The following is a 27,276-nucleotide window of genomic DNA, read 5'->3' as shown; positions in this document are numbered from 1 at the left end:
GCGGAGGGGCGTTCCCGCCCGCGCGGCCGCTGCCCAATGAGCGGGGCGGAGGCGGTTTTGGCGCGGCGCTTGGTGGCGGGAGTCGGCGCCGCTTGGCGGGAGGCCGCGCGCTCGGGCGCGTCTTGGCCATGCTGTGCCGGGCGCTGCTCCGCCGCGCCGCCGCCACCTCCGCCGTGCCCCCCCGTGAGTACCGCCGGGACCCCGCACCCTGAACCCCCCGACCCGGGGCCGTGCCCCCTCGTTTCCCCTGCTCCGCGTTCTCCGTGCCCCGCGTGGTCACGGGGCCGCCCGTCTCGTTTGCAGGTCAGCCCTCGGCGCTTCCCCTCCAGCATCTCCTCGAGAGCTACGCGTGCCGCCGGGAGGATGATCACCTCTCCTACGGGGAAACCGGCATGCCGGTCCCGCCCTTCGGCTGCCGCTTCTCTGCAGGTACAGCTCCCTCCTGGGAGGCCGCTCTCGGCTGTGGGATCTGCCGCATGCCGGGCTTAGCGGTGCTGCTCCAAGGCTTGGCGTTGGAGCTGTGTGTTTCTGTGAGGGTGTAGCTGTGTTTGCACCCGCATCCTGTGTGTACTGCTCCACAGTGCTCCTGGATGTGCGAGCAGAAACATCTCCTTACAGAAATGACTGAAAAGCATTTATTCCAATGGGGTTTGTGTTTTGGCTTTGTCTGTTTCAAGGTACATCCTCTTGATGCAATATTTGACAAATAAGGCTTTGTTCAAAATATATAGAAGATGTAACGGGATGGAGAATAATAAGCAGAAATCAAAGGGGTGGATGTACGCCACTGGCACATGTGGAAGCTCCTAGACCTTTAGGACAAAGATCTTTAGATCTTCCATGTGTACTACTCTAGTTCTTATGCCTTTCTCTAAGGCAGCTTGCTGCTTTTTCAACCCACATCCAAGGAACGTACTGGATGTTGTGAAGGACAGGCCATAAAGATGGAGGAAAGGAGCTATCATAACTGGTGAAAGATCTATTACTATAGAAGTTGCTCCTTGCCATGTGATTTCCCACTTGAAGAGTTTTTGAATGGAACATCCAGAAAGAAATGCATGGCAATATTCCTGCATTTTTAAGTTCTAAATTGTTCTGTAAATACTATTTATCCTTACAGTTGTCCTTTGGGTTGTGTGCCCTGTTTGAGGTGCTTGTACTCCCATCACAAAGGAAGGGGAGTAATTTTGAGTCAGCCAAATAATAGACAAATAAACTTCAACTTCTTTTCAGCCCCAAACTTCGAGCATATATTGGCAGTTGCAAATGAAGAAGGATTTGTTAGACTGTATGATACCGAAGCTCAAACAACCAGCAAAGTGATCTTCAGAGGTAAGTTCCATAACAGAATGTGATCTTCATTTGATGTGACAAGTATATGATTTGCTGGAGTCCAAGCAAGCTTTTTGAAAGTTGATTAAACACAAATGTGGGCATTACTTGTGTCCTTTCGTATACACTGCTGAATCCTGTTTAGAAAGCAGCTGTGTGAGTGTGCTCTTTGAAAAGCACGCATAGGTGAATTGTTCTGTGTTGTTTTTTACACCTAGGGCAAGCTGCTGACAAATAATGAGATTTCTGATTTCGATGTCTGATGTTCTTTATCTGTCTGCAAAACATCATTGTGCTGCAATGCACTGAACTAATCTTGGCTTTTGTTCTCTTGTTAGAATGGCAGGCTCACTCAAATGCTGTATTTGACCTTGCCTGGGTACCAGGAGAACACAGGATTGTAAGAAGTCTTTTTCTATCTACCTTTATTCTTAATGCTTTGGCAACTGCGTGCAGAAAGTGACTAAAGTTTTTTATTCTTTCCTCTGAAGGTCACTGCTTCAGGAGACCAGACAGCCAAGGTGTGGGATGTGAGAGCTGGGGAGCTTCTTGGCATATGCAAAGGTCACCAGTGTAGCCTCAAGTCAGTTGCTTTCTCTAGGTTTGAGAAAGGTAAATGTTGATATTCCTCGCTGTATTTTTTCCTTCTTCTTTCCCCCTAGTGCATCTATACTTATGGGGCTAAAAAGGGGTTTTGGAACCTGACAGTGACAAATAGCATGGGCAGGATGAACAGTGACTTAGCCAGTGAAGCAAAAGCAACTTTTTGGAACCTCACGGTGGTCTGATACTGTCTGCCCTTTTCTGATCTTGGACAAGTTAGATGTGATGTCAAGACATGATATTGAAGTCACTTGGTCCTTACTTACATACATAAGCATGGAAATATTCTTCAGAAGCAGTTTTTTTTTTTTTTCCTAGAATAGTAGTAAGGAAACCTCATGAAGAGAAAGGAAACTAATCAAAAGGCACAGCAGATGAATGACCTGAGTTTTCCTATTTCTAGGGCTAGGGGCACATAGACGGCATTCAAGTTGTTAAATAATCACATTTGGAAGCTAATAGCTCTCTATTTCTCTCTCAGCTGTCTTCTGTACTGGAGGCAGAGATGGAAACATCATGGTTTGGGATACCAGATGCAGCAAGAAAGGTAACTGAACCTTAGATATGTATCAGAAAAGCTCGGTATCATGTGCTAACCAGTTATTGAAAATGCTAGCTCAATAATTACATTTAATTATAATGTAGGCAACACGTCAGTAAGAGGGAGAAGATTATTGGATAATACGGGACTGCTTTAGTACACTAAAAGGATGGAATAAGTATTTCTTCTGTGTCTAATATGTTGTTCCACTCTGTCTCAGATTTGCAGCTTGATCTACGCACTGTCCTGATAATACCCTATGCCTCAGTAAAGAGATAAGAGGGTACAGAACATATCCTTGTGTACATATAATCAGAATACATCAGCACTAAAATGGGCTGGCTGAGAGGGATTTGGCCAGAGCCATCTAGAGGGATGAAACAAAGCTGGGAAGTCTCCTGCCAGAGTAGGAAGGATGGCAGAAAGAGCAGAGCAGAGGACCTTGTGAGTTTGAGGAGCAACTGAATGTATTGTGCACCTAAATGCAGGCTGAGCTGATTCTGCTCCTCTCTTCTTGCTTCTTAGAGCTTCTCCTTACCTGCCAGGTCACACCTTTATACTTTTCTTCAGCTCACTGCTCTGTCATTAGCAGTTTCTTGGCATGTGCTGCCAGAACATCTCGCTGTTGTATCTGTCTCAGGTTCCCTAGTTCTTGAGCCTGGTGACAGGGGGAAAAGGGAGGCTGCACCTGACTGGAGTGGAAGGTATAGTGAGGGGAAAAGGAGAGGAGTAATTTTATCATAGTAAAGCAGCATAATTTTCATAAAGTGAGAACTAAAGGGCAAAAGGCTAAATAGAAAATCAGGAAATAAACTAGAAAGCACTGGAAGCGGTCCTGTAAGTGTAGTTTTGCTCAGGATGAAGTCAGCTGAACATTCAAGGTCAGGAGGCCTGCTGAAGAACAGACTGCGGGGTAATGATTTCTGAGGGCAGCCTTCCCATACCAGTCCTGGCTTCAGTGCCTGTGTTACATTGACCTCTGCATTTTTTTGCAGTATATGCTCCTGTTTCCTACTATGTTTTCATTAGTATTGTATGTAACTAACAGTTACTGTTTTTGGATATATTACTGATTTTAAAGGCTAGTTTTTAGGCCACTTTTTAGGATTTATTCCCAGGTCCTGCTTGTTTAATTAAAGTGGTAGCAAAATTTGTATAGACATAGAAACTAACTGAAGTTAGTCTTTGATTTCTTTCAGATGGATTTTATAGGCAGGTGAATCAAATCAGTGGAGCACACAACGTGGTTGATAAGCAGACTCCTTCCAAGCTCAAGAAGAAGAGGCAGAACCTAAGAGGTCTTGCTCCCCTGGTGGTAGGTATCTGGTGGACAAGTGAAATGGGGGCCTCTGTTCTGAGAACGATGTTATACACAGCAGACTTCCTAAGCAATCACAGAATGGTTTGGGTTGGAAGGGATCTTAAAGATCGCCTAATTCCAACCCCCCTCCCATGGGCAGGGACACCTCCCACCAGACCCACAAGCACACATTGCTGGCTTGTGTTGAGCTTCTCATCAAACAATGCCCCTAAGTCCTTCTGAATGGTGAGAAGTATTTGCCTTGTTTTTGGTAAATGCTCCAAAGTATCTTAGCAGGTTTTTGTGTCATGGTCACTTGATATGGCTAAATTTAGACGTTGTTTATCTGTCTAACAACCCACGTGCCATCAAAGCCATCTTTGTGTGAATACTATGTGAAATTAATACTATGTGAAATTACTTCTCTTTCTAGAGAGGAAAGGAGTGGCCATCATTCTTTTCAGCATTCTTTTTTTTTTTTGGTGGGGGAGGGGAATAGGTAAGGTTCAATTTTCTTATTTTATTTTTTTTTGTTTCCCCCGTTAAGTCTGACTACATAAATGACTGCCTCACCAGACTAAGAACTGGTCTTATCATTGATGAAGACAGTTATCTTATCTCTGACCTGAAAGGTGTAATCCTAAGCAGCTGTCCAAATACTTAGAACTCACTGGCAATTTCACTGATGGGGTGGGGGAGCGTTGACAGGATTGTTGTGTCTTGAAATGACATCTGGTATTCCGGGTTCTGCCTGTAGGGACCAGCTTGCTAGAAAGCACAAAGTTAATTCTGTTAGGAGAGAGCCCAAGATGCTCAAGATAGTTTTAGAGCAAAATCCAGGCTGGCCTATGGCCAAGAGGAATGAGATTGTCTGGCTAAGAGGAGTTGCCCTCAATCATGTTCGCTTAGCCTTGAAAGCAGCAAGATTTTTGCTAACCTTGGTAGCAAACAAAATTCCTTTTTATTTTTTCTTTTAAGGATTTTCAACAGAGTGTAACTGTGGTGCTGCTTCAGGATGAACATACTCTTATCTCTGCAGGAGCTGTTGATGGGTAAGGAAGAAGGATACTTGCTTGTCCATTCTATTCTGTGTGCTCTTAGTGGCACAAAAAGTTCGGAAGATTTTTTTTCCCCTAAGATCACACAGCGGCCCACAAAGCTACAATTACCTTTAGTTATAGTCAGCTGAGCTTGCTGCCAGCTTACATCGCCAGAGCTGAATGCTGCTTTTCTTCCTTACCCAAGATTGCAGCACTGGGGCAAATTGTGCATATGTGGTAAATGTTCATTTTAGTGTTTTAGCTTTGGGGCAGAATGAGAACAGTTCTTATCTCTGATCTCATAGACTTATAGGACCACAAGTAAACAGACTATTGTTAGATAGGGAGCTGTTTTGGGATGTGAGTGGGTGGTCAGTGCCTGGATATGTGTGGGCATTTGAGAAAATGTTGCCTTGAGTTATAAAGGATGCATTCTTCTAGCTGCCAGATTTGTTGCAGCATCTTGGAGCGCAAGCAAAATATCTCACTGATTATCACGGAGATTACACTCAGGTCTTGCTTCTTTAGGAGGCACCGTGTGGAGGCGTATTCTCCAGAGCCTTTCTGAGACAGATAATATTCACTTGCCTATGGCTCAACAAGAGGCTTGATCCTGAAGAGAAAGAAAAACCTTAAAAGACTTGATTTTTAAAATCATAACTGTCACGAGTATAAAGGCATCCTTGTACTTTCCTTTTATTAGTTGAGGAAACTTGACTTGTGAGCTCACGTTGTAGGTTGTGTTAGTTACACAAGACAATGCTGCTTCCTCATCCATAGCCGGCAGAATAATTGCTTCGCTTTCAGCACATCTCTGCTCTGTTTTTGCTCTGCTATTCTACTTATTGCTGGGCACTCCTCAATAAGCAACCTGTCTTGCTGTGCTTATAGAAGACTCTAACTGCATTGCAAAAGAAGTTTTTGACTGTTGACAAGTTAGAGACATTTGTGCTTTTATATTTCAGCGTGATCAAAGTTTGGGACTTGCGCAAGAACTATGCTGCTTACCGTCAGGATCCAGTGCCTTTCAAGTCTTTCTGCTACCCTGGCACCAGTACTCGCAAACTGGGTAAGTTATTGGATAAGGTATTTACTAAATTTGCAAGGTGATTTTAAGAAGTACTGACAATGCTGTCTCTTTTATTTTTAGACAAATATTGTTAAGACTGAGTTCAGCAGGATATTTTGATCACCAATACCAAATTTTCAAGTTGATAACTGAAAGTGCTCCACTTTTGTATCATTGCACCAATGATACAAATTTGCATGAGCTTCAGCAGTGTGTTCTCAGAACTGGAGATGAGGGAATAATAGAGCTCTGTAGGTGGAATTTAGCAAGCACTTTTGATGCATGAGTTGAAACTATATTGAACTCTATTTGCATTGTATCTTTCAAAGACAACAGAAGGGGCTGTTTTTTAACATCATAACCTTAGTCAAGCAATAATTGAGGCTGTTTCTTATCAAAAATAAGTGTTTTTGTTCATGTTGCTCTATACTTAGCACCTTATGATGCTCTGATGCAACACAGTAATTCCTGATGACTTGTCAACTGTCCTGATGTGTTAGTACACGTAATGGTCAGTGTAAGTCCCAAGGATGAGGGAAGTCTTTGAGGAGCTGGTTATAAAATAACTTGTGTGCAGGAAGAGCTCTTCCTTGAAGCTAAATCACTAGCATATCAAAGGATGGCTTAAGCTACCAAAGCATGAGGACTTCTATTCACTTTCAAATTTTGTTTCTACAATTGGGTGTTCCTGCTATCCATTTGAAGCTATCAGATAAATTGCTTGCCTGCTCTGAAGATGGGAATTCTCTCTCAATAATGCCCTGAATACTCATGAGAAAATGTAGATATTGTTCTAGGTACTTTATTTCTACAGCAAGTGCCCTGTCAAACAAGTAAATTTTCCAGTGATAATCTATCTTGCATAATAACATCCTTTCCAAATTTCCCTCTTGTAATTTCTTTGAGAATGCCTGCTGTCCAAACCATTTTTTGGAGTTACTTCTTACAAATAAATTCTCTAAATTCTTCTTGTCTTTAGGATATTCTAGTCTAGTTTTGGATTCCACTGGTGCTAATCTCTTTGCTAACTGCACTGACGACAGTATCTACATGTTCAATATGACAAGTTTAAAGACCACTCCAGGTAAGAGTGATATCTGTGGTAATAACCTGTAAAAAGTAATGCTGTGTACAGTAAGCTTTCTGAGGTCATCCATGACAACAGGCATCTACTAAAATCAAACAGCTGGCTGGCTTGCTATAGTGTTACATGGATGCAGACTTCTGCTTCAAAATTGTTCTTATTCAACAATAAAAACAACTCTTCAAGCTACAGGTGATGTGGTGCTATAGATGCAAAAAGCTCACCCCCAGCCCTTGGTGCTCACAGCACTTGCTGGAACCCTGGTGTAGCAGTTTTGTGGGGCAGTCCAGAGACAAGGAGCATGTTATGGACTGACATCTGGCAGTGTTAGCTAGATGTTACAGAGCTTCTCTCATGTCTGAAAGTACCTGGGAAAGAAGGTACCTGTTGAATATTATACTTTCATATACTAATATTACAAGGACTTCATATTTAGTTTTAAACCGTTGTAAATAAATATAATAGCACAAAACCATGTAAGTGCAGATGCTGCTTCAACTAGACTGACACTAAGAGTAGTTTGCATATTGACTCTGGTTATCTTGCGAGGAATGGTTAGTGTCCACCTGCTGCCCACCTGAAGCAATCTTGAATCTTCTGCTTACTGCCAATCTTTCAACTTTTAAGGTCTGAATCCATGTAAAGTGATCACCTATTATGTTGTACTTAGATATTTTAAGGTGTCTGTTAAATTTAGCTTCTGCAGCAGTTTCTGGGAGGAAATATCCCCAGCATATTGATGCTTCTTTTTGTCTGTCATTTGTTTTCTCAACTTTCTAGATTCCTTCAGCTCTGCATCTGTGACCTTTTTGTTAACAAGATGGGTCACAGACTTTGGTGCACTAAGCTTCTTTGTCATAGGCCAATGGCTGCTTCTTAGAAAGTGGCAAATCTTATTAGATGCATTCCAGACAGACATATGATTTAGTTTCCATTGCCTTTTCTTAGTCTTCCAGTTAATTGAAACTAAATGAACAATGTGTCCTTCTGTATGCTCTTCAGCAAGGCAGTCTGTTGGGTGGGAATGCTTCCAAAGCTGAGAAGTAGTGCAAGGATTAAATATTAATAGGTCAGTAGTTGATTTTAACCCTGGGTGTCACCACTGAGCTGTGGAAATTCTCCCACCAGCCTGTCCCCCTGCAAGAACGGGACAAAGCCCAGGACACCCCATCACCTGCCTCTGCATATAGCTGTTGCCTTCCGTTGACTTGTGTGTAGCAGATAAAACCTCGAGAGAAATCTTGATTCAACCAGCCAGCTGAAAAATGTGTGTGGCTGTTGGGGAATTGGCCAGGGAATGGTGTGCCGTGCCTCCCGCAGAGGGCAGCACGGGCCTGTGGTTGGCGTGAGGTGCCAGCGGGGACGCAGGGCCTCCAGCCTCGCTGGTCTTTATCCAGACAGCAGCAGCTCCGATCTAATATCAGGACAGCGTTAGCTGGAAGGGAGCCGTGAGGAAATCCTTCTGTAATAGGATTTGCCTGTAACCACTGCGCAGAAGGAGCCGCAGGTTAAAATCAAAGCATCTTGTGGGGTCTCACCACGTTTCAAAGAAAGCCAGAGGCAACCACATGTCCTCTGGTCTGTGGGTCACCTTCTTTGCCAAAAACATGATGGGAAAGAGTCTGAAAACCCTCTAACTGACTGCTGACTGCCATTTTCTTGCTGCGCTCTTGTGGATCCTGCAACGTTCACAGTGTCACCACTTCTGAGCGCCAGGGCCGGGCGAGGGTGTGCCGGCCCCATGCGGTGCTAAATCAGGAAACTTGCCCTTTCCACCCTGATAACGAGGCTGGGGTGCTCCGCATCCACGTTCAGCTCCTGTGCTGGCCCTTGGCTCTTCCGGTGCTCGCAATAGGAAGAGCAGCAGCTATTTGGGGCCTCGAGGTGAAGCATTACGGGGACGTTAAATATAGATGTCTGACGAGCGTAGCTGACACGGCGGACGTTTTGCTGACGAAACGGAGATGCTGGCAGCCAGAGAAAGGAGTAGCAAATGCTCTGGTTGCTTCAGCGGAAGCATTTTGTGTGACTGTCCTTGTTAATGTAGTGAGACTGGTGGCTGTGGCACTGGGAAGAGGGGGAGAGGAGCCATAACCAGAGCATTGGGGTAGCCCACGTGATGTCTTGGCTCTGCTCGTATTGTAACCAGGCCAAAGCTTTAATAAACCTGCCACTGCTTTCTAATGCTGTGGAGAGAGCCGTTCAGGTAAACCTGCTTCGTATCAGGAGCTGTGAGGGCTGCTGTTGAATGATGCTTCCTGCTACCTGCCGGCTGGAGCTCGGAGCCCTAGAGCAAGGGAGCAGTACAACCACTTTCTCTAGAGGATACGTGGCTGGGCAGGAAAAGCCTGTAAGATCAGCCCTGCTTATGCAACCAACCCCACAGCTGTGCGCTGAGTGGTGTTTTTACTTTCACTGTTTTTTCTCACAGTGGCGGTTTTCAGCGGACACCAGAACTCCAGCTTTTACATCAAATCTAGTACTAGCCCAGATGACCAGTTCCTGGTGAGCGGCTCGAGTGACTGCAACGCGTACATCTGGAAGGTGAGACGCTTGGGAGAAACCCAAGGGAGCGGGCCTGCCCAGGCTGGCTGCCCAGAAGTGCTCTGCTCTTTCGTTTCATTTGCTTTTCATGTTCATGTAGGACACTCCCTGCCTCCCACTCCTACTTAAAGCAGCGTGGGGTTAGCTCCTGGCATGTTGTGCCCAGAGCATGTTGCTGTCCAGGCTAGATGCAGCTAATGTGAAGCAGAGCTAACCTCCTGCCATCAATACATCTCTCATCACTGCTGCTTATTGCAAGTTGCCGATTGTAATCTGGTTTTAATGGGCATTACAGTCCTCTTTCGATCCTGTTGATTTAGGCAACTGTGACGAGTAGACAGTTCTTGGTTCATATTTAGCAATGGAGCACATTAGGGGAAAAAAAAACAACACACACACACAAAAACAATTGTTTTAAAGGGCACGCTTCCCCACCCCCCTTTTCTAGCTCTTGCTGCAGATTTAGCTTTTTCTCATACTTAATTTGCAGTAGTTAAAGCCTTTGTATTACAGCGAGGGCTCAGCCAGAGCCTTCAGCAAAATTCCAAAGCACTGTCTGACAGCTGAGAGGCTTAGTCACTTGGCATCTTGTGCTGACGTGTAGGAAATGCAAATGTCACAAAGTTAATAGCAGGGACCTCAGAATAAGGCGTGCTTCAAGTTCTGTTCTCCATAGTTTACAGCTGTACAGGAATAGAGTAGACTTCCTATCTCAAGTAGAGTAGACAGAAGCTGCAGGTGACTGCTCATTTCAGGTTCTGGGTAATTTTAGGGACTATTGAATTGTTTGCCCTGTTCACAATGAATTTGAAAGTAAAATAGAAAGGTGAGAGAAGAGGGTCACCCTTTTGTGGTTTGAGCATGTAGTCCCTTTGATTGTGAGAACACTTCTTGTAAGCAGCTAGGTTGCTTACTCAGAAGTAGCAGGAGTGCAATAGCATGGCCAGTTCCATGTCAAGGAGTGTAATTTTAACCTTCCTCAGTTCTTTGCAAGTTCAGCAAAAATACCTGTGGAAACCTGGGCTGTGCATCCTGCATTCATGTGTTTTGGCTTTTTCGTGGAAAAGTGGCTGGAACTGGGTCAGGAGCATTCAAGGATGTCATAACATCTCAATGTTTATGCAAATATATTTAAAAGCTATTTGCATACAGGAGGCTTCTATTGCTGTCACATGTGGGTGACAGATCATATTACATACTTAACAAATAAGTAATCGGGTAATCACTTTTCTTTTATTCCCATAGGCATGTTAGAAAGACAAACCTTCAGCAAAACTTGGTCTCTTTCTCAGATCTGTCATATGCAGAGGCTTCTTAATTTGTCTTAAATGTTGGAAGACTTTTTACTGACATTGAAACGTGTGTATCTTTTAATGGGATGAGGACTTAGAGTACTGTGAAAAATATATGCTTAGATATTTCGTGAACAGTTAACAGGTAATGTTGGAAAGAATTTAATGAAGAGTGCTATCTTTCCATATCTAGAGAGGAATAAAAGGCAGACCAAGACCTTATCAAGGAATAAAAGATAGAACAAGACATTGTCCGCCTAGATTATTTCTTTGAGGAACTTTGGAAGCAATGCCAAGCTGTGCTTGGGTCAGCAGTTCCCAGGAAATACTGTGGCTAGAAGGTATTGCTGACGAGAGTGCTGTTTCAGTCTGCTTCCGTGTATAACATCACTTTCAGACAATGAACATTCACTTTATTGTGTTGGGTTGTTTTTTTTTAATTATTAATCTGTCAGTTAATGAACTGACTCAAACAACCCTAAGATCATAAAAGCCAGAGAGCAGAGAAGTTTCTGTCTGCAGAATGGTATCTAGCTGACCTACCTCCCTGGTAATAAACAATATAGTTCATAGATATACACTTCCACGGCTCCATTATCCTTCAATATAACTATATTAAGCTACCCTTTGGTCTGTCTTACCCAGTGTTGGAATGTATGTGCTTTTGTATCATTAAGCATAAAACTATACACACCATTTTACGCTGATAATGGATGCAACAGCTGTTCAATGAGTAGAGTAATAAAGTCTCACTTCCTAGGTTTCTCTGTTTCTTAACCTTACCACAATAGCTCTGACTTCCCCAACGATATCCTGTCAAATCAGGCAAAAAGCAGCATGGGCTGTGGCTAATCTTGACTTAAAATGCACAGGCTGGCCAACTGTCTTCTGCCAAATGCAATGGACAGGGCTGCAGTTCTGCCTGCCTTGCTCCATGGGAACACTGGCTGCATGCTCCATCTCATCAGCATGAAGCTGTTCCAAGATCACTGCCCTCTTTTGGGTGTGGACCTGCTGAACAATTTCAGCCAAAGGTTGAAGTAGACAGATGGGTCCCCTTGCTGCAGAAGCCACCCTTCCTTAGGAAGCAGGGCTAAAAATGAGGGTTTCTGGACTCTAAATACATCAGCATTCCAGGGAAATAAGGAAATACAAAACTCTTGCTAATGCATTTTTTTTTCTAGCACCCAAGTATGGGTGGTGTAGGTTGGCCTCCTCCTTGTTCATATTCTAATGAATGCATCCTATCCTACTTTAGTACACAGTAATGTAAATTGGGTGTAATTGGTTTAATTTACACCACTGCAGTGTAAAACCAGTTTGGTCCAGCAAGAGTTATTCTCTTCCTCTGCTAGCAAGAGTTATTCTCTTCCTCTGCTTTCCTTTCAGGAGTCAGTGACTACTAGTGACTACTCAGTCTGTTATGTGTGCATTGCAAGACTGCTATCAGTAAATGAAGGTGTTCTCTGCACCTCTGTTGATTATTCCCTAAATAGGCATTTAGTTTCCATGATGTTGCATATTTTGCAGAGAAGGAATAATCTGAACAAGGCATTTAGTGGATATTTAGTCAGTGATTGCCTCTGCTATATTGGGGAGAAAATATGGCCTGTTATGAAGAACCTGATTTTTCTCACAATATCACAACAAGTTACAAGATTCAGAAGCTGGATATTCAATTACAATTCTACAGGGTGCTATAGGAGGTGATCCACAAGGGAAAAATTAATAAAAACAAGACCAAAAACTTTCTGTGTTAAGTCAGAAGCCTTCCCAGATGTTTTGCATCTTTCTTTGAAATCTGTATGTAACATCTACTCCTTTTCCCACACAGTAAAGGATCAGTTCATTCACTTAGTCATGTATGCAAATCCTCCTTATAAATCCCCCTTATAATATCACGTCAATAATGGTGACTCATAGATCTGGAACGGATTGTCTGCTGAAAGCATGCAAAGCTTGGATGTAATCTGTGTGTGCATGTTTGTGTGTTTTCTTCCTTGGGCCACCTAATGCTAACTTCGGCTGTATCTATCACATGAGCTGTGATTGAAGAGTAATAATAATATGGATCAATAATAAAAATGAGAAATATTTATGAACGGTTAAAGAGAAACAGGGTTTGAGTTTAACGGGTGTGTGTGCTATAGGGAGCACTTTTGTGAACTCTTAACAGGCTTTGTGGTCCAGTTGGTTGGCTGAAAGAGGTTCAGACATTTGGCAGCCATGCAAATACCAGTTCTGAAGCCAGTGAAGATTCATCTATTGAACTTCTGGTGGTGTGGGTTTTTTTTTTTGTTTGTTTGTTTGCTTAATAAACCGTTTGTGGTAGGGACATTTGCAAAATAGCAGCAGAATGTATTTACCTATTCTCAATGTGCTTCCCAAACTTTTAAGCATCTTACCTAGAACAGATAGTTTCTTAACGTAGTAAAACGCTCGTGTGGTGTGTTGGGTTGACAGCTCTGGTAGAAATCCCACGTGCAGCTGGAGTTAAGCAAGTGTTTCCGGGAAAGTCTGTACCTCTCAGTGCTGGCCAGCTACTTCAGCTCTAGAGATGAAATACAAACTGATTCTCAGAGCTCTGTCAGTCCATGTCTCTCAGAAGAGATTGCCAACAGTACGTGATGTGGGGATGCTCTGTGGGGAAGGAAGAGCATTAAGACATCTCTGGTTAGTCCACGCAGTGGTGAAGTAAACTCTGGTCTTATTCTACATGGTCCACTGAACAGGCAACAACTCCTCAGGCAGCCAGTGCCAAAAAGAAGTCTTGGAAGTAAGGAACAGGGATTTAGGTCTGGGTTCACCTCTCAGCTGCAATGGACTATGATTACAGGCAGGGAGCATTTAACTTACCTGTCTGATATGGGAAAGACAAAGTATTTGCATGCTTCACAGGTGGGCTGTGGAGGCCCTTCTTAGTGGTGTATATTAGGCTGTGGGTCTTGTGATTTTATACTTATTTTCCTATGGAATTTACAGGTTTCTGAACCCAGCCTGCCTCCAAGGATACTTGTTGGTCACTCTCAAGAGGTTACTTCCATTGCTTGGTGTCCTTCAGACTTCACTAAGGTTTGTTTTCTGAAAAATTGTCTTCCCTATGAAACAATAGATGTAATGTGATAATATTTGCTTTTCAAAATTGCGGCAATATTTGTTGATTTGGAAGGAAGTTCTTAGTTAATAATTTCTAAAAATGTTCATTCGGGAGGAGGGGGTGGGCAGTAAACCAAGCTTGTTGCATGAGTACAAGTATCAGAAATTTTTCTTTTTTTTTTTTTTTTTTTTTTTAATAATTTGGGCTATTTGATAAGACCTAGCAAACTGTAAATGAACAAAGACTTCTCCTAATGAGAGGTTGGTACACTACTTGTGAGAGACAAAACTGTGAAACCATGTCATCAGGGCTTTCAAAAGCCAAAAGCTTGCTTTGTGGCTCCATACTTACGTGTCTGACCACTGATACATCTGTCAGTCTTGTACAGAGTGGTAAGAAATTTTGAATGCCCTCTAAAAAACGCATGGACTCTTTCATTGTGACTTTTTTCAAGATCTGAGCTGTTTTTTGACAAATATTTGTGTGTAGATGCAAAAACCTGCAGTTGATGTTTATGTCAGTTATTATGCCCCAAGTATCACTAGAAGGAAGGGAATTAACAGAGGAAGCTGGTTTAAGTGACTAGCCTAGCTCAAAATGAGAAGTAACTCTGAAAAATCCTAGACAGTATCCTAATAATAGAGTTTCTTGCATCCCATAGGTATGCAAGTCAGCCACTTTACTTAGCTTTCACTGCAGCACCAGGTGTTCAGAAAAACTTTACAATATAGGAGAGTCTTGCAGACAGACATTTAGAATTATTCTAGCTGTATAAGATACAGAAAAATATGTGAATTGGTATTTTGGATAAAATCTCTGGTCTGCATGGCCCACCATCCTGATCATTATGATTTGGAAATGCAGAGCAATGCAGCCTTTTAAAATCTATACCAACACAAGTGAAAAATAGTTACCTGCTTTACAGACTGAAGCATGGAGAGAAGTGAAAACGTGATGCTAAGAAAGGTCAGTAAGCTGCCTGAAGTGATTTGAGAGGCCAGGTTGCTTTCTGGGGTTACAATGTTGGTGTCACGGTATAGACATTTTCTCATCCACATTACTACGAACTTGGGCCACAGCGTTTCCTTCTTGCTGGTGATTCCCAGGTGAGTCACCAGATAACCTGTTCAAAGAGAGCCATAAAAGCGTGGCTTTGGTAGATGCTGCTGCTTGTTTGAAATAACTTCTGCAGATCATTTTGTAACACACAGAACCACAGCGGGAATCTAGGTGAATGTTTCTAGCAGAATTGGTTTCTCTGCCAGACATCTGAGTCTGCAGAGATAGCACTTAAGGCTGGTGCACCAGGCTGGTGCAACAGCCTTCCAGTGTCACCTGCTCAGTGTGCTGCAAGTGTCTGTCCCCAAGCAGAAAAGGTCCTGAGTAACAGAGACAGACCTAGATGCAGGTGCAAGAAGCAGCATGTCTGCTTTTGGCTAGTGAGTGGTGGAAATAGCAAATTATGCACTGGCCCTTCCTGAGCATGCTGTTCTGTTACAGAGCTGTGCGAGGCCAAGGGTTACTGGTGGCTGGGATTTCTCTAGCAAAAAGAATTGAAGGCTTTATGCCCGAGAGGCAGCCTTCCCCTTTAAAGCAAACATTTGTCAATGGTACAATAATGAAGTAGAGTTGAGTTATTTCATTTGCTTTATGGGTAAATCTTGTCCCCTTGCCAACCAGATTTCACCCTGCATTCGTACTGGCTTGGTGTGTTGGGTGTAGCTGTCCTAGGTCATGTTGCAGTGCCCCAGGGATTGCAACAAACACACTTCTGTTGCAGATTGCCACGTGCTCTGATGACAACACTGTGAGAATTTGGCGCCTACAACACTGTCCTGAGGAGGAGAAGTCAGCGTCCAGTAAAACCAACTTGGTGGGCTGGGCCACACAGAAGAAAACAGAACATCGTGGAGCAGGTAAGGCCCCTGTGATATCTTGCTCTTCAGCAGGGCTTCTGAAATTTGGCTGTTCACCAACAAACGCCCTTGGCTTGTCTTACTCTTCCCTTTTTTTTCTTTCTTTCTTTTTTCTTTTTGTGTTAGCCAATAGTTCATATAGCCAGGCAGACACTTCTACTTGTAAATACTTCTACTGCCACCAAGATGAGCTGGCTGCAGTAGCTTACAGTATGATGAAGTTTACATGACCAGCCTGCAAAGTAAATATTTTTTAATATAGCTTGTCAGGCAGCCAGGTCTTCAGTGGGCATCAGCAGGGTTTGATAAGTGAACAGCCAAAGGAGATGCCTGGACTTATTCAGCTGGCAGAGCTGGAACCCAGAATCACTTGCTTCAGAGCTGCTTTCGTACATCTCCAGCTAAAGAGGGTTTGGTTATTAGCTGTAGCAAGTCAAATTTTTTTTCATGTCAAATAATAACAGAGAGCAGTAAGATCATACGCTTTTTCCAGTTCCTATTTTACCAAGTAAAGGGCTGATGGCACAGCCTGGGAACTCTGAATTGGTTCCTTTTGCCCAGCAGTTGAACTCTGGTCAGTCGTCTTTGCTGATATTAATCACAGAATCACAGAATTTCTAGGTTGGAAGAGACCTCAAGATCATCGAGTCCAACCTCTGACCTAACGCTAACAGTCCCCACTAAACCATATCCCTAAGCTCTACATCTAAACGTCGTTTAAAGATATTACATCTTTCTTTAGCTTTGTGAAGTGGGACTGACTGTCCGTACAGACAAATGGCACTCAGTCAAAGGACTTCAAGAATGCATGTAGACAATCACAATATGATCAAATTGTTCCAAAAATTAATCAATAGCATTCATCAATTCATTTGCAATACCTGTCTACAAAGCCTAGGTGATCAGACAAACCTTGCAACATGCTTTCGAATCTAGCAAGCAGATCTGGCCTATATCACGCTTAAGAATGCCTAAGGTTGGTCTAAATGATTATAATATGTACATCTGAAGAATTATCAGGAAAAATCAGTTCAATGTCTCTGATGTAGCCTTGATTGTGAATTGCTGCTCCTCTCTGGAGGAGAAGTTGCTCACCGGACAGTATTTAGAACAAAAAGGAGCCCTGGGTCATAGCACTGCTTTGACTTGTGTAAAATTTGCATTTTGTTACAGCAGAGTGGGTGAAAGGAGAATAACAACCCCCTCCCCTGAGTGAAATAGGATGAGCTTCACTGTAGCGTAGCTCTGGAACTAAGAATAAAATAGCTTTTTAGCAGCTGTTGGTGTGACTTCCTGTGTTCCACCTATCTTTCCTAGCCACTTTCCAAATGAATTTCACCTTGGCTAACGTAAATAAAGGCTGAAGGTCTCCAAATCCCACTAATGGGATAACGTTACATCTAACCTTTTGCCAGTGAGTAAGTCTTGCAGGAAGTTTGCAGGACAATAGTAGGGAGAGTGCCAGGTCTGCTCTGTAGTTGGTAAACGGTTTGTGTGTACATGCACACAGAGAGGGCTGAAAAATACACTTTGTGTATTTTATAGAAGTAAGCATGAGTCTAGTGTATAAGCCTAAAACCTGAACTAATTTGTACACTAAAATTTTACAAGTCAGTTTTGGCAATTTTACTGGAAAAATAGCTTATTTCTCATTGTTCTTACTGCATTAAAGCAACACAGGAGGGAAAAGGAAGTACACAGACACTGCAAGCACAACAGTAGGCTTCCTGCTGACCTTGGCTCTTGAGCACAAAGCATGTGTTGTTGGAATATGGAATATAGGAGTTATCTGCAGAGATTGATTCGGCACTGGCAACTAAGTACTATTTCAGACTTGCTGGGGTGAGATCTAGGTAGTTCTCCACCTATTTATGTGGAACAAGTTGTGAGGCTGAGGTTGTGTATTAACTGTTGACCTATATCATGAAGTGTAGCAAGCAATTTCCTTTTCTTTGGAAACTGTTTTTGTGGTTTCCCTAAGTTGCACTACTTTCTCTTTGCTTTTGTGAAACCAAACTTGTGGAGTGGGCCCGTACCTGGAAAAAATTGTGAGTCTTAAATCTGGAGGTTCGTAATACCACTTTAGAGCATTTGTAGCAGAGAAGGTGGAAAACATCTCAAATACCTGCATTGGTGTTAGGCAAATTGACTGCAGGTATTTAAAGTATGCACAAGCATGCAACACTCTGTGGAGCAGCAGCATGAATGGAAACAGCCTGGAACTGAGTAGAAGCCTGAATAATGCATGCAGTCTTAGTAAAAAGCCTCGTGTTGATTTTCTTTATCTCAGGTTTGGGGATGTAGCTAGTTTGCTTCCTGTCTGACTCTCAGGACAACTTTTTTTTTTTTTTTTTTTTTTTTTTTTTGCTTATCTGCTGTCTCCACAGTATAACTCTCAGATTGGTTTGAGACTGAGAATACTCATACCCAGGTAGTCATGCTACATTTATATCTGCTGTATGAATTTGTAGGTGGTCATTATGGATTGAGAACTGCTGGGTTTGCTTCTTCCTTTCTAGTAGCTTAAATTTTTAAATATAACAAATTCCCCAGCTTAAATATTATTGTTTTGTAAGTGCTCATTAAAGTAAAGATTAAGAGAACCAATCTTGGCAGTCACTTTCTCCTAGTCCATGCTGAAGTAAATTATTATGAGGTAGCACACTTTATCAGGAAAGCCTTTAATTCTGTTTATGCTTTAAGGTGATTTGTAGTGGGATCCATTAATATGGGGTCCTGGTATGGTGCACCAGTACTTGTATTTTAAAGGGCTAGATAATGCAGTAAAAGGAAAGATCAAAAGAGGTTTATTAGGGTATGTAATCAAAGAGTTGTGTAGGTGATCACTTGACATGTTATTTGTCAGACAGCCTAGACACCTAAAGAAAATGGCAGGTTATTCACAGTAGACTTCTCATTGTCCTAATGAAGTGCTTTACAGTACAGCAGCTAATGTTGAGAATTAAGAGTTCAGATTAAACCTCTGGAATACAGAAAACATTTAGAGCTCTTGTGCTCGGTACTGGAAATGCCTGGGGCATTCATGTGCTATCCTACTTAATTGCATCACCTCAAGTTAGATGAATGAGAAAGCAGGCATCTAAGGGACCTGTGAATGTGGTCTCTGGAGGGTGCCATAAAAAAAAAAAAAAATCTCCAATGTTGCTGCAGATTGAGATCTTTTCTATATATTATTCCCGCTGTCACTACTGAAATCCTCATGAGGTCCTGAGTGTAAATATACCTATGACTACCATTTTAATAAGCTGGGCGTTCAGAAACTTAAGCTGGGGATTCAGGAAAAAAAAGGAGCACGGGATTTTTACATCTTGACTAGTGAGCTCAAATGCCATTGTGACATATTTGTCTGGGGATCATTTATTTTAAAGAAATAACTACAGTGACAGATTTTATTTTCTTTGGAACTGAAGTTCTTGTTCAGGAGGTGAAGAACTTCTCTCATTTCCCTGGGTGTGGTAAAAATTTACCAACTTCATGCTAATACAGCACTGCAGAAAGTTCTCTCTGAAAAGGACGAGAGTAGGACGTCCTTTCCCATTCTCGCATTTTTATCTTAAAAATATGCAACTATTAACACATGACTATCAGCATTATTCATTTGTGAAGGTATTGTAGCATACATTTTCTGTGGTATTATAATTAGCCTTGGGACCTTCTTGCAGTACCTCTGTTCCTCAACTCTGTCATGGCCCCATTAAAGACTGTGCAGGTGACCAGCTGCAGGTAGGGACCCAACCTTGTTCTCAGACAGCTTCCCAAAACAGATCTGTCTGGACCAAGCCATTGCAAAGCTGCCAGCAAGGCTAGATGAACTTAGAAAATTCAAGATCTGTTTTGCCTATCCATCAGTCACTCAGCTATAGCTTAAGTAAGGACTCTAGTTTTAGAAGGAATATGAATAGAAGTGAGACATTAAACCACAGTACTGTATTATACTTAGCCATATGATAAAGGATTTTAAATAGGATTTGTATCGGTTTAACTGAAATAAGAAGCATCTATGCAATCTGTAGTTCAGCAGAGTATGTCTGAGAAGCAGGGTGAGTGCTGAATCCATCTCCTGCCTGGAAGGGGCGTTTATGAAAGGTCTGCCTTTCATCTGCTGTTCTATGTACCTCATTAGACTACTTATTTCTCCTCTACCAGGATCACCATCCAGCCTACAGAATACTCCTGCCAAGGCTGTCACAGTGGGCAATCCGTGTGTTTCCTCGCCACGTCCAGCTGCCTGTGCTCCCAGTTATTCTGGAGACCTTCCTCTTTCTACAAACACTCTTACAGTCTCCCTCAAAACCCAAATTGCTGCAGCCTGCACACCAGCAAAGCGGACTGGAGCCAGCCCATGCGCTTCTCCCAAACCTGTGACTTCCTCCAAAATGTCCATTAAACACTGGGTTACCAGGACTCCATCCTCTTCTCCTCCAGAAGTGGGGAAAAAGGCTCTTTCTCCTAGAAAAGCCCTGGCAGAAGTCACACAAGGTCTCCTGGAAACATCTAGCACTCCTAAAGCACCACACTCACAGGTTGAAAAGCGTGCCAAGAGGAGGCTCGACTGCAGCAAGGAAGGCGACGTGAGACAGAAGTGTCTGCAGGCCTGTAGCTGTGTGACTGAACTGGACCACGTGGCTAAGAAGTCCAAGCTAAACTTGTGTCACTTGGCTGCAGAGCAGAAAGCTTGTGATGAAGGCTCTCTAAGTCTGGCTGACCTGGATAATGAGCAAGAAGGCTCTAGCCACAGCCCAAAAGAGCCTTCTCTTTCTGGAAGCCGTATTAATCCATCCGGTGTTCAAACTTCCCCTCTTCCTTTCCAATCTCCATGTGGAAAAGGCACGGATGTGGTAGATAAGGAGAATAGTTCACCTGAACGAAAAAACTGGCTGTCTGCTCTGGGAGAGAAGCTACGGACTGGCAAAGCTGGCAGCCCCCCGTCATCTTGCAGTCCCAGCGCAAAACGACAGGATGCTGCAGCAGTGGCCACCTCACCGAAAAATGTAAGTGGGACAGTCAGGGACAGTGGTAATGAAAGAAGCTTTCCCTAGCTAGCACACTCCCCTTTCTGCGCATGGTTAGCTCTCTTCCACCCAGGCATTCAAAGAATTATCTGATTACGGACAAAAGAGATGATTTCTGGCCTAATAAGCTAGATACATTAATGCTGTTATCTACTAATCCCCTCTGTGCAGGAAGAGAAATCTTAGGATGGTGTTGTCCATCCTTTGAAAGGAACTTAGAGCACACAGGAGCTCAAAAATCCTCATAGTCCCCAGCTGGATGTTTGAAGGATGTAGCTGTCATCTGTAATGCAGCTCTTCTCTAAGAAGCACTGTAATGACAGCACCTTTCCTGGCAGATCTATTGTTTATGAGTTCACAGTCACATCTGCCTATTTAGGTTACTGGAAAGACATGTTAGCATTGGAAGAAAGAGCTAACTTTTATTCTAGCCCAGGTAGCAAAAGAACTTGTTACTTATCTTAAAACTCTGGACTAAATAATTCCTTCAGTTCATTCTACCAAAAACTATCAGAAAACAAAGAAATTGCAAAAGAGACAGAGGACAGGATTTGACCTACATAATCCTACTTTTGATGTACAAGAAGCCTGGCACTGAGCTCATATTAGGATCTGGAAGTTAAGCTTATAAAGCAGCTAAAAAAGTTGGTGTGAAGGCTTGAGGATTTAGCATACGTACTGAAAAATGATAATTACATTTTTCAAAAACAAACCAAACTTGTCTCTTCTCTGAAACTGGAACTGGACTCGACATCCAACAGTTTCTTTGACTAAGTCTTATTTCAGTAAATGTCAGGTAAATTTTCAGTTATCACATCTTAGTTGTGCTCTCAATTGAACATCTGATGCTAGACGTTGTTGCCGAGTTTAAGGCTTATTTTAGTGAAGTATCTCACATCTTAACTGATTCCAGCTCTTCCAGCATTTCTACCAGATGTGAGGTGGGCAAGCCACCACTCCTTAGGTTATGTGTAGGAGTTGAACTCTTCATGTTATTGTTGTGCCAAGAAAACGTGGTTATAGTAAACCTACAAGTACTTATAGTATGGGTTTAAACACAAGATGTAAAGATTTGCCCTGGAGAGAGATTACTGTTCAGCAATCATCCGTCCTGCCCATTATGCTCTAGTTCAAACTTTGTGATGCTCATGGCCTGTGCTGTGCCCGAGGCTTGCCAAGGTGCCTGGAGTAGCAGCAGCACTCACTGATCTGTTACATCTCGGGGATCTGCAGCCCTGTAATCTGCAGTAGGGAAGCTGGAGCTGCAGCCAGGGTGCATTTCCTACAGCAGTAAGACAACCCCAGCTTTTAGCCAGTGTTTCCTGTGGGTGGTAAGCCTCTTATCTGTGAGACAAACAGATTACTGTAAAGAACCTTTCATTTGCTATCTTACTTGGAAAGCTAAACAAACTGGAGCGATGATGGAGGGGAGACTTTAAGACTCCGGCAGCATGAGAACTGTAAACCAAGAAACGTTTCTTATTGGTTTTGTGGTTTTGTTTGTTGTGTTTTGTTTTTTTTTTCTAGGCTGTAACCACTCCATCTTCCATGAGGAAGATCTGCACATACTTCCACAGAAAGCCACAGAATGACTGAAGCAGTGTGTGGCAGTTGCACCTGATGGATGTTGACACTGTGGTATTGAGACCAGATTTAGCAGCGCTGCCAGAGCAACGTGCTGGGATTACACAGTTTGTTTTCAGACCTCAGTAAACTTGGGTTTTTACTCTCCTCTTTTTAAAGCCATTAACATTTGAAATCAACCAAGCGTGGAAAATTATCATAATACTTAGACTCATGGTTTCTTAATTGCTTCAGCTGATGGATCTTATTTTGTAAAGAAAACAGAGTATTTTTTATATGGCAACTGTTACCGTCCAAATTGAGCAACAGCTCTGCTGTGCATTGTTGACAGGCACATGAAGCTTGTCTTTTAATGTTACTAATCTGCTGTTGAAATTTTCTCTGCTTAAAGAGTACTGTGTGAAGCATTGCAGAAAAGTAAGTGTTGTGTGTCAAGAAGCCTGTGCTGGAGGTAGAGCTAAACCACTTCATGCTGAATGGCATTTCCAGTTATTCCTCTCATACAGCAACAACAACCGAGCAAGGAAGTTATGAAAGTGTAAATAATACAGAAGACTTTCAAATGCCCTTGTATCCATCTCCATCCAATGGCACAACTGATTATATTCCGAGAGGAGAGAGTATAATCAAGTACTTAACACCTGTACTCCTCTTACCATCCCCTTCCTTCTCCAAGTCTGAAAACTTCTGTATTTATAAACTTAGCTGGCCGTAGGACCATCAGCACTACAGCTGTTGAGACCAACAGCTTGTCGCTTCTCCAAAATAAAATATTGGCAAGACGTGTTACAAAAGTTAGTTCAATCTGTCCCAAATAGTGCTCCGTAACAGCTGGTTGCTCAGCAACTTCTTACAGATTCAGCCTGCAGCAAAGGCATTAATAACTGCTTGTAAAATACCTTTATAACACTTATAATACAGTATTTATAAAATAATACCTTGTAAATTAGGGGGCACTTCACATCTTAGAAAGCACTTCACAGCGTTTACATATTAATGTTTTATATGCTTTCCCATCTGTAAGTCATCACTGATGCTGATAGAACAAGGTCAGTAGCTGAAATGAGATCACTGTCCTGCTGGCTAATGATAATAACCTTGTGGTCATGGTTTCCCGAGAGGTGGTTAGTAAAAGATCTGTATCTTAGATTGGAGCATTTACTCTGTCTTCTGGTATGATGGTTCCTATGAACTTAAATAAATAAACAGCACCTCAGAATCCCTATTAAGTCTTTATATTGCAAAAGTATTGAGGTATTTGATGGGGATGTGCTCCAGCTAACTGATGTTTTCTGTCTGAAAATTTCAGACCTACTTTACAGCATCAGCTAACTGATGTTTTCTGTCTGAAAATTTCAGACCTACTTTACAGCATCATTGAATTACTATGGTAGTTGAAAGGGATTAGAAGAAAACATGCTGGTTTGTATTTTGCTGTGGATTGTATTTTGCAAGGAAGTAAAATACATGAAAGAACTGGCTTCTGTGAAAGGTCTCTTGTAGTTACAAAGCAAAAATAAATGGGTAACGTAATTTAAAGGAGAAAAAAAAAACACAAAACAAAACAACATCAAGTCATCATCAAGTTGAAGCTTTTAGCAGGAGCACTCAGGTACATGTAGGTACCAGAACAACTTCCTCTTGTTTATTGAATTACAACCCATCATCCTGTGACCTTTGAGGAGATGTCATTAAGTTGGAAGAAAGTGGGAAAGGCAATGTAGTGCTTCGGGCATTTTTTGGTAGTTTTTTTAAAGAAAAAAAAATAAATTGATTATCTGAACAGATAATAGCTTGAGTAAAATGGGAATAAAAATCTATTAGTTTAATATTAACCTACTTCTGGATATTGAGCTGTATAGGTGGAAGTAGCAAAAATATAACAAGGCAATCTGGTAGGTTTGTGATTAAATTCTGTCTGAACTGTAATTAATCAGAGCAACTTTGTAGGGTTCAAACTGCCTTGCCTACAGCCAGTCTTCCATAACAGGTTGCAGAATAAGGAGATAAGGACCTTCTTGAAGTATGAGTGTCTTGTCAGCCATTTCAACAGCAATAGGATTTTGTGTTCCACCATATCTTTCACAATATTTTCATCCTCCAGGAATGTTCTACACTCAAAGTATTATCTCCTGTATCTTGTAAATGACTACCTAGGGATGATTTACACTAAAGGTTGTTCATCCCAGTGGTAACCATCAGTGTGGATGGGAGATTTTCACTTTCTAAACAGTACCTGTTTAGCAGGATCACTTGTTCTTTGCAACATAGGCTGTAATTCCTGTCACCTTAAGGTGCGGAAGCCTGGTTCAGAGCCTAGGAGAAGTAACTGAAGCTCATATTTTTCCATGTCAAAATGCCTTGTGACAGAGTCATGATTGCAGGAGCATCAAATCACTGAAACAAATCATATGTCAAGTGGTTTAAGGTAACAGGTCCTGTCTTTACCTGAGACACTTGTTGAACTAAGCACCAAGGGCTATGCCTTCAAGGAACTGAGCTCTTGTTTTGAGCTAGCAAGCTACATCTCTGAATCATCTTTCCTTCTAAAGGACTGACAGAAATTCTGTACTCCATGATTGCTTCTTTTGAAATATTATTCCCCAAACCCCATATGTATATCAATTCCATCTTATGCAGGTTTTATTTTGCAGGCTTTCCATGCAGAAGATACTTCTTACTGATGTCTTTCTCCTCAGTGTTTACCTTCTAATTGCCAAGTGGGATTTGGGAATGACCAGGGCTGCTTATGATAGTACCCTTTCCAATAGTTGTTACTAATGCTATGTTGAAAGTTAAGCCTGGCACTGCTCAGCTCTGAGCAGTCAACCAGTTTAGCTTACTAGCAGTTTTACAGGCTGGCAGTGGCTTTGAGCTAGCCTGGCTTGACAAAACTGAAGAGATGCTTGGTCAGCTGGCTTTGGCAAGTATTTCTTCTGGTAACAGTGCCTACTGAAAAATCTCTTGGGGAAGCTAACTCCAAAGAAAACCAAAAATTGAATTGCCATGGTTCCCTGACTCAGTAGATAGCTATATCAAAACCATTGAGGCGATGGAAGTGACGATCTGGGGACACCATTGCCCACTAAGAGGACTGTTCCATCAAACTATTTCTTGAAGTGTACAGTTGGTAACTTCTTGTTGGCCAGGGATTGCTAAAGTCTTCCTTTGGCACAGCTGACCATGGCTGAAATCTGGATTTCTTACCTTCATACCACCCTGTAGACTGATCTACAAAGGTTGATGGAAAATACGCTATTGTGCCATAGAAAAAAGGTTCTAGGTGCTCTCTGTATGTGGTATATAATTTCTTAATCTTTGTTTAGAAATAGATGTATTTCAGCTAGGAATTTACCAAAAGTGTTTGGTAGCTGGCTAGAACTGTCCCAATACTCAAGGGTAAAGACATCCCTCAAGGTCAGGTATTAAGACTGTTTTTGTAGCCAATACTGGTTTGGCAGTAAATGGAAAACAGTGTTTGGACCATCTTCAGGTCCATGACAATCAAATTTCATTCTTCCTTTCTGAAGCTGACCTAAACAGTTTTCAACTTACTTGGAAATTATCACACTTTGTTTCTCTATATTTTGTTGATAACAGTTAACCCAATGGCTTGCAATCTTTTGTTCTCTGTGACTCAGTCCACAATAAATAAAATACATTCTGCTCCTATATGGTATCCTTTTTGGGTTGACTTTCAAAAAACATCTTTAATCACAGCCAAGTGCTCCATCTGCACTGCACAAAATACCAAACATGATGGAAAGCAAGGAAATGGAGAAAGCAACCAAGGAGCCCATATATAATTTATTATAAAATAGCTTAACAAGAAACATTTCATGTCAATTGTTTTATAGAAATATGTGCTGTGTTACTAGGAAAGCATGAAGCTGAAAGGACAAAGCAAAATTAAAGCCAAGGATTACCTTTCATTTTTAAGCCTCAAATTGGTTTATTTATTTTTAAATCAGAACAAGCAACTTTCCACCCTAATTTGAGCCTTATGGAAAAATTTTAGGAACTACAAGTACAGCAGGACTACAACATGAAGACCCACTACTCCAGGCTTGTACAACTAGGCTTGGACTTGAAGTCAAGAAAGGATTATGTATAATGAAGTTCAAACATCCTGTTTCAGTAAATACAACATGATAGCTTTAACTTTGTTTAAGCAATACCAGTTCTTTTTTTGAAATAGTTCACTCTCGATTTAAACACTTCAAATGATCACAAGTCTGCTAGAGTGGTATATTAGTTATTCTGAAGGTGAAATACCGTGAAAAGATTCTAATTTGCGTTTTGAATTTGTTTAGCTTTGCCTTTCAATTATTAGCTCAATTTATTCATTTTTGGTCTGTGTTAAAGATATTTCTACTACTATAGGTCTTTTATCCAATATGCAGGAAATCCAGACATGAGATTGAAACACCTCTTAGTCTCTTTCATGAGCTAAATAGTTTCTACATACAAAAGACCAAAACATTTCCACAGCTAGGGAAGCGCTGCATTCCTTCACATCAAGGTGCCACTGCAGTAGCTCTACCGGTATTAACACAAAGCCACACTGTCTTTCATTTACCTCAAGGACTCACCTTTATGATTTACTTCTCCCCTCTTGTCTAAAGAAGAATGGCTGAATTGTTCTGTAAAGTATCTTTAACCATACACCTCTGTAACCATGCCTAGGTTTTTTATTTGTCTCATAAATTATGCAACTGCCTGGTTGCCCCGTGAGTGTGTTCTCAGGTGCTGTTGCTGAGAGCGCAGGAGAGGAGGAGATGGACTCAAATCCAAGCACCAAAGACCAAGCTGGGTAGAGCTGGTCAGTCATTCCTACACAG

The 27,276-nt window shown here is 42.0% G+C and overlaps 1 protein-coding gene across 1 annotated transcript; it reads left to right on the top strand.

Moving 5' to 3' along the window:
• Positions 1-26: 26 nt before the first annotated feature.
• On the top strand, positions 27-26,107 carry DTL (denticleless E3 ubiquitin protein ligase homolog). The gene is made up of 15 exons (XM_038177731.2): positions 27-183; positions 304-429; positions 1,234-1,332; positions 1,671-1,732; positions 1,824-1,944; positions 2,417-2,482; positions 3,676-3,791; positions 4,755-4,828; positions 5,782-5,885; positions 6,865-6,969; positions 9,401-9,513; positions 13,788-13,877; positions 15,683-15,818; positions 19,986-20,830; positions 22,379-26,107. Exons 1-15 carry the CDS (start codon positions 129-131, stop codon positions 22,445-22,447), a joined length of 2,181 nt encoding a protein of 726 aa, XP_038033659.1. The 5' UTR covers positions 27-128; the 3' UTR covers positions 22,448-26,107.
• Positions 26,108-27,276: the final 1,169 nt, after the last annotated feature.

Source organism: Anas platyrhynchos, chromosome 3 (assembly GCF_047663525.1).
Source record: "Anas platyrhynchos isolate ZD024472 breed Pekin duck chromosome 3, IASCAAS_PekinDuck_T2T, whole genome shotgun sequence".
Lineage (NCBI taxonomy): Eukaryota > Metazoa > Chordata > Aves > Anseriformes > Anatidae > Anas > Anas platyrhynchos.
This window is presented reverse-complemented; position numbering and strand designations above follow the sequence as displayed.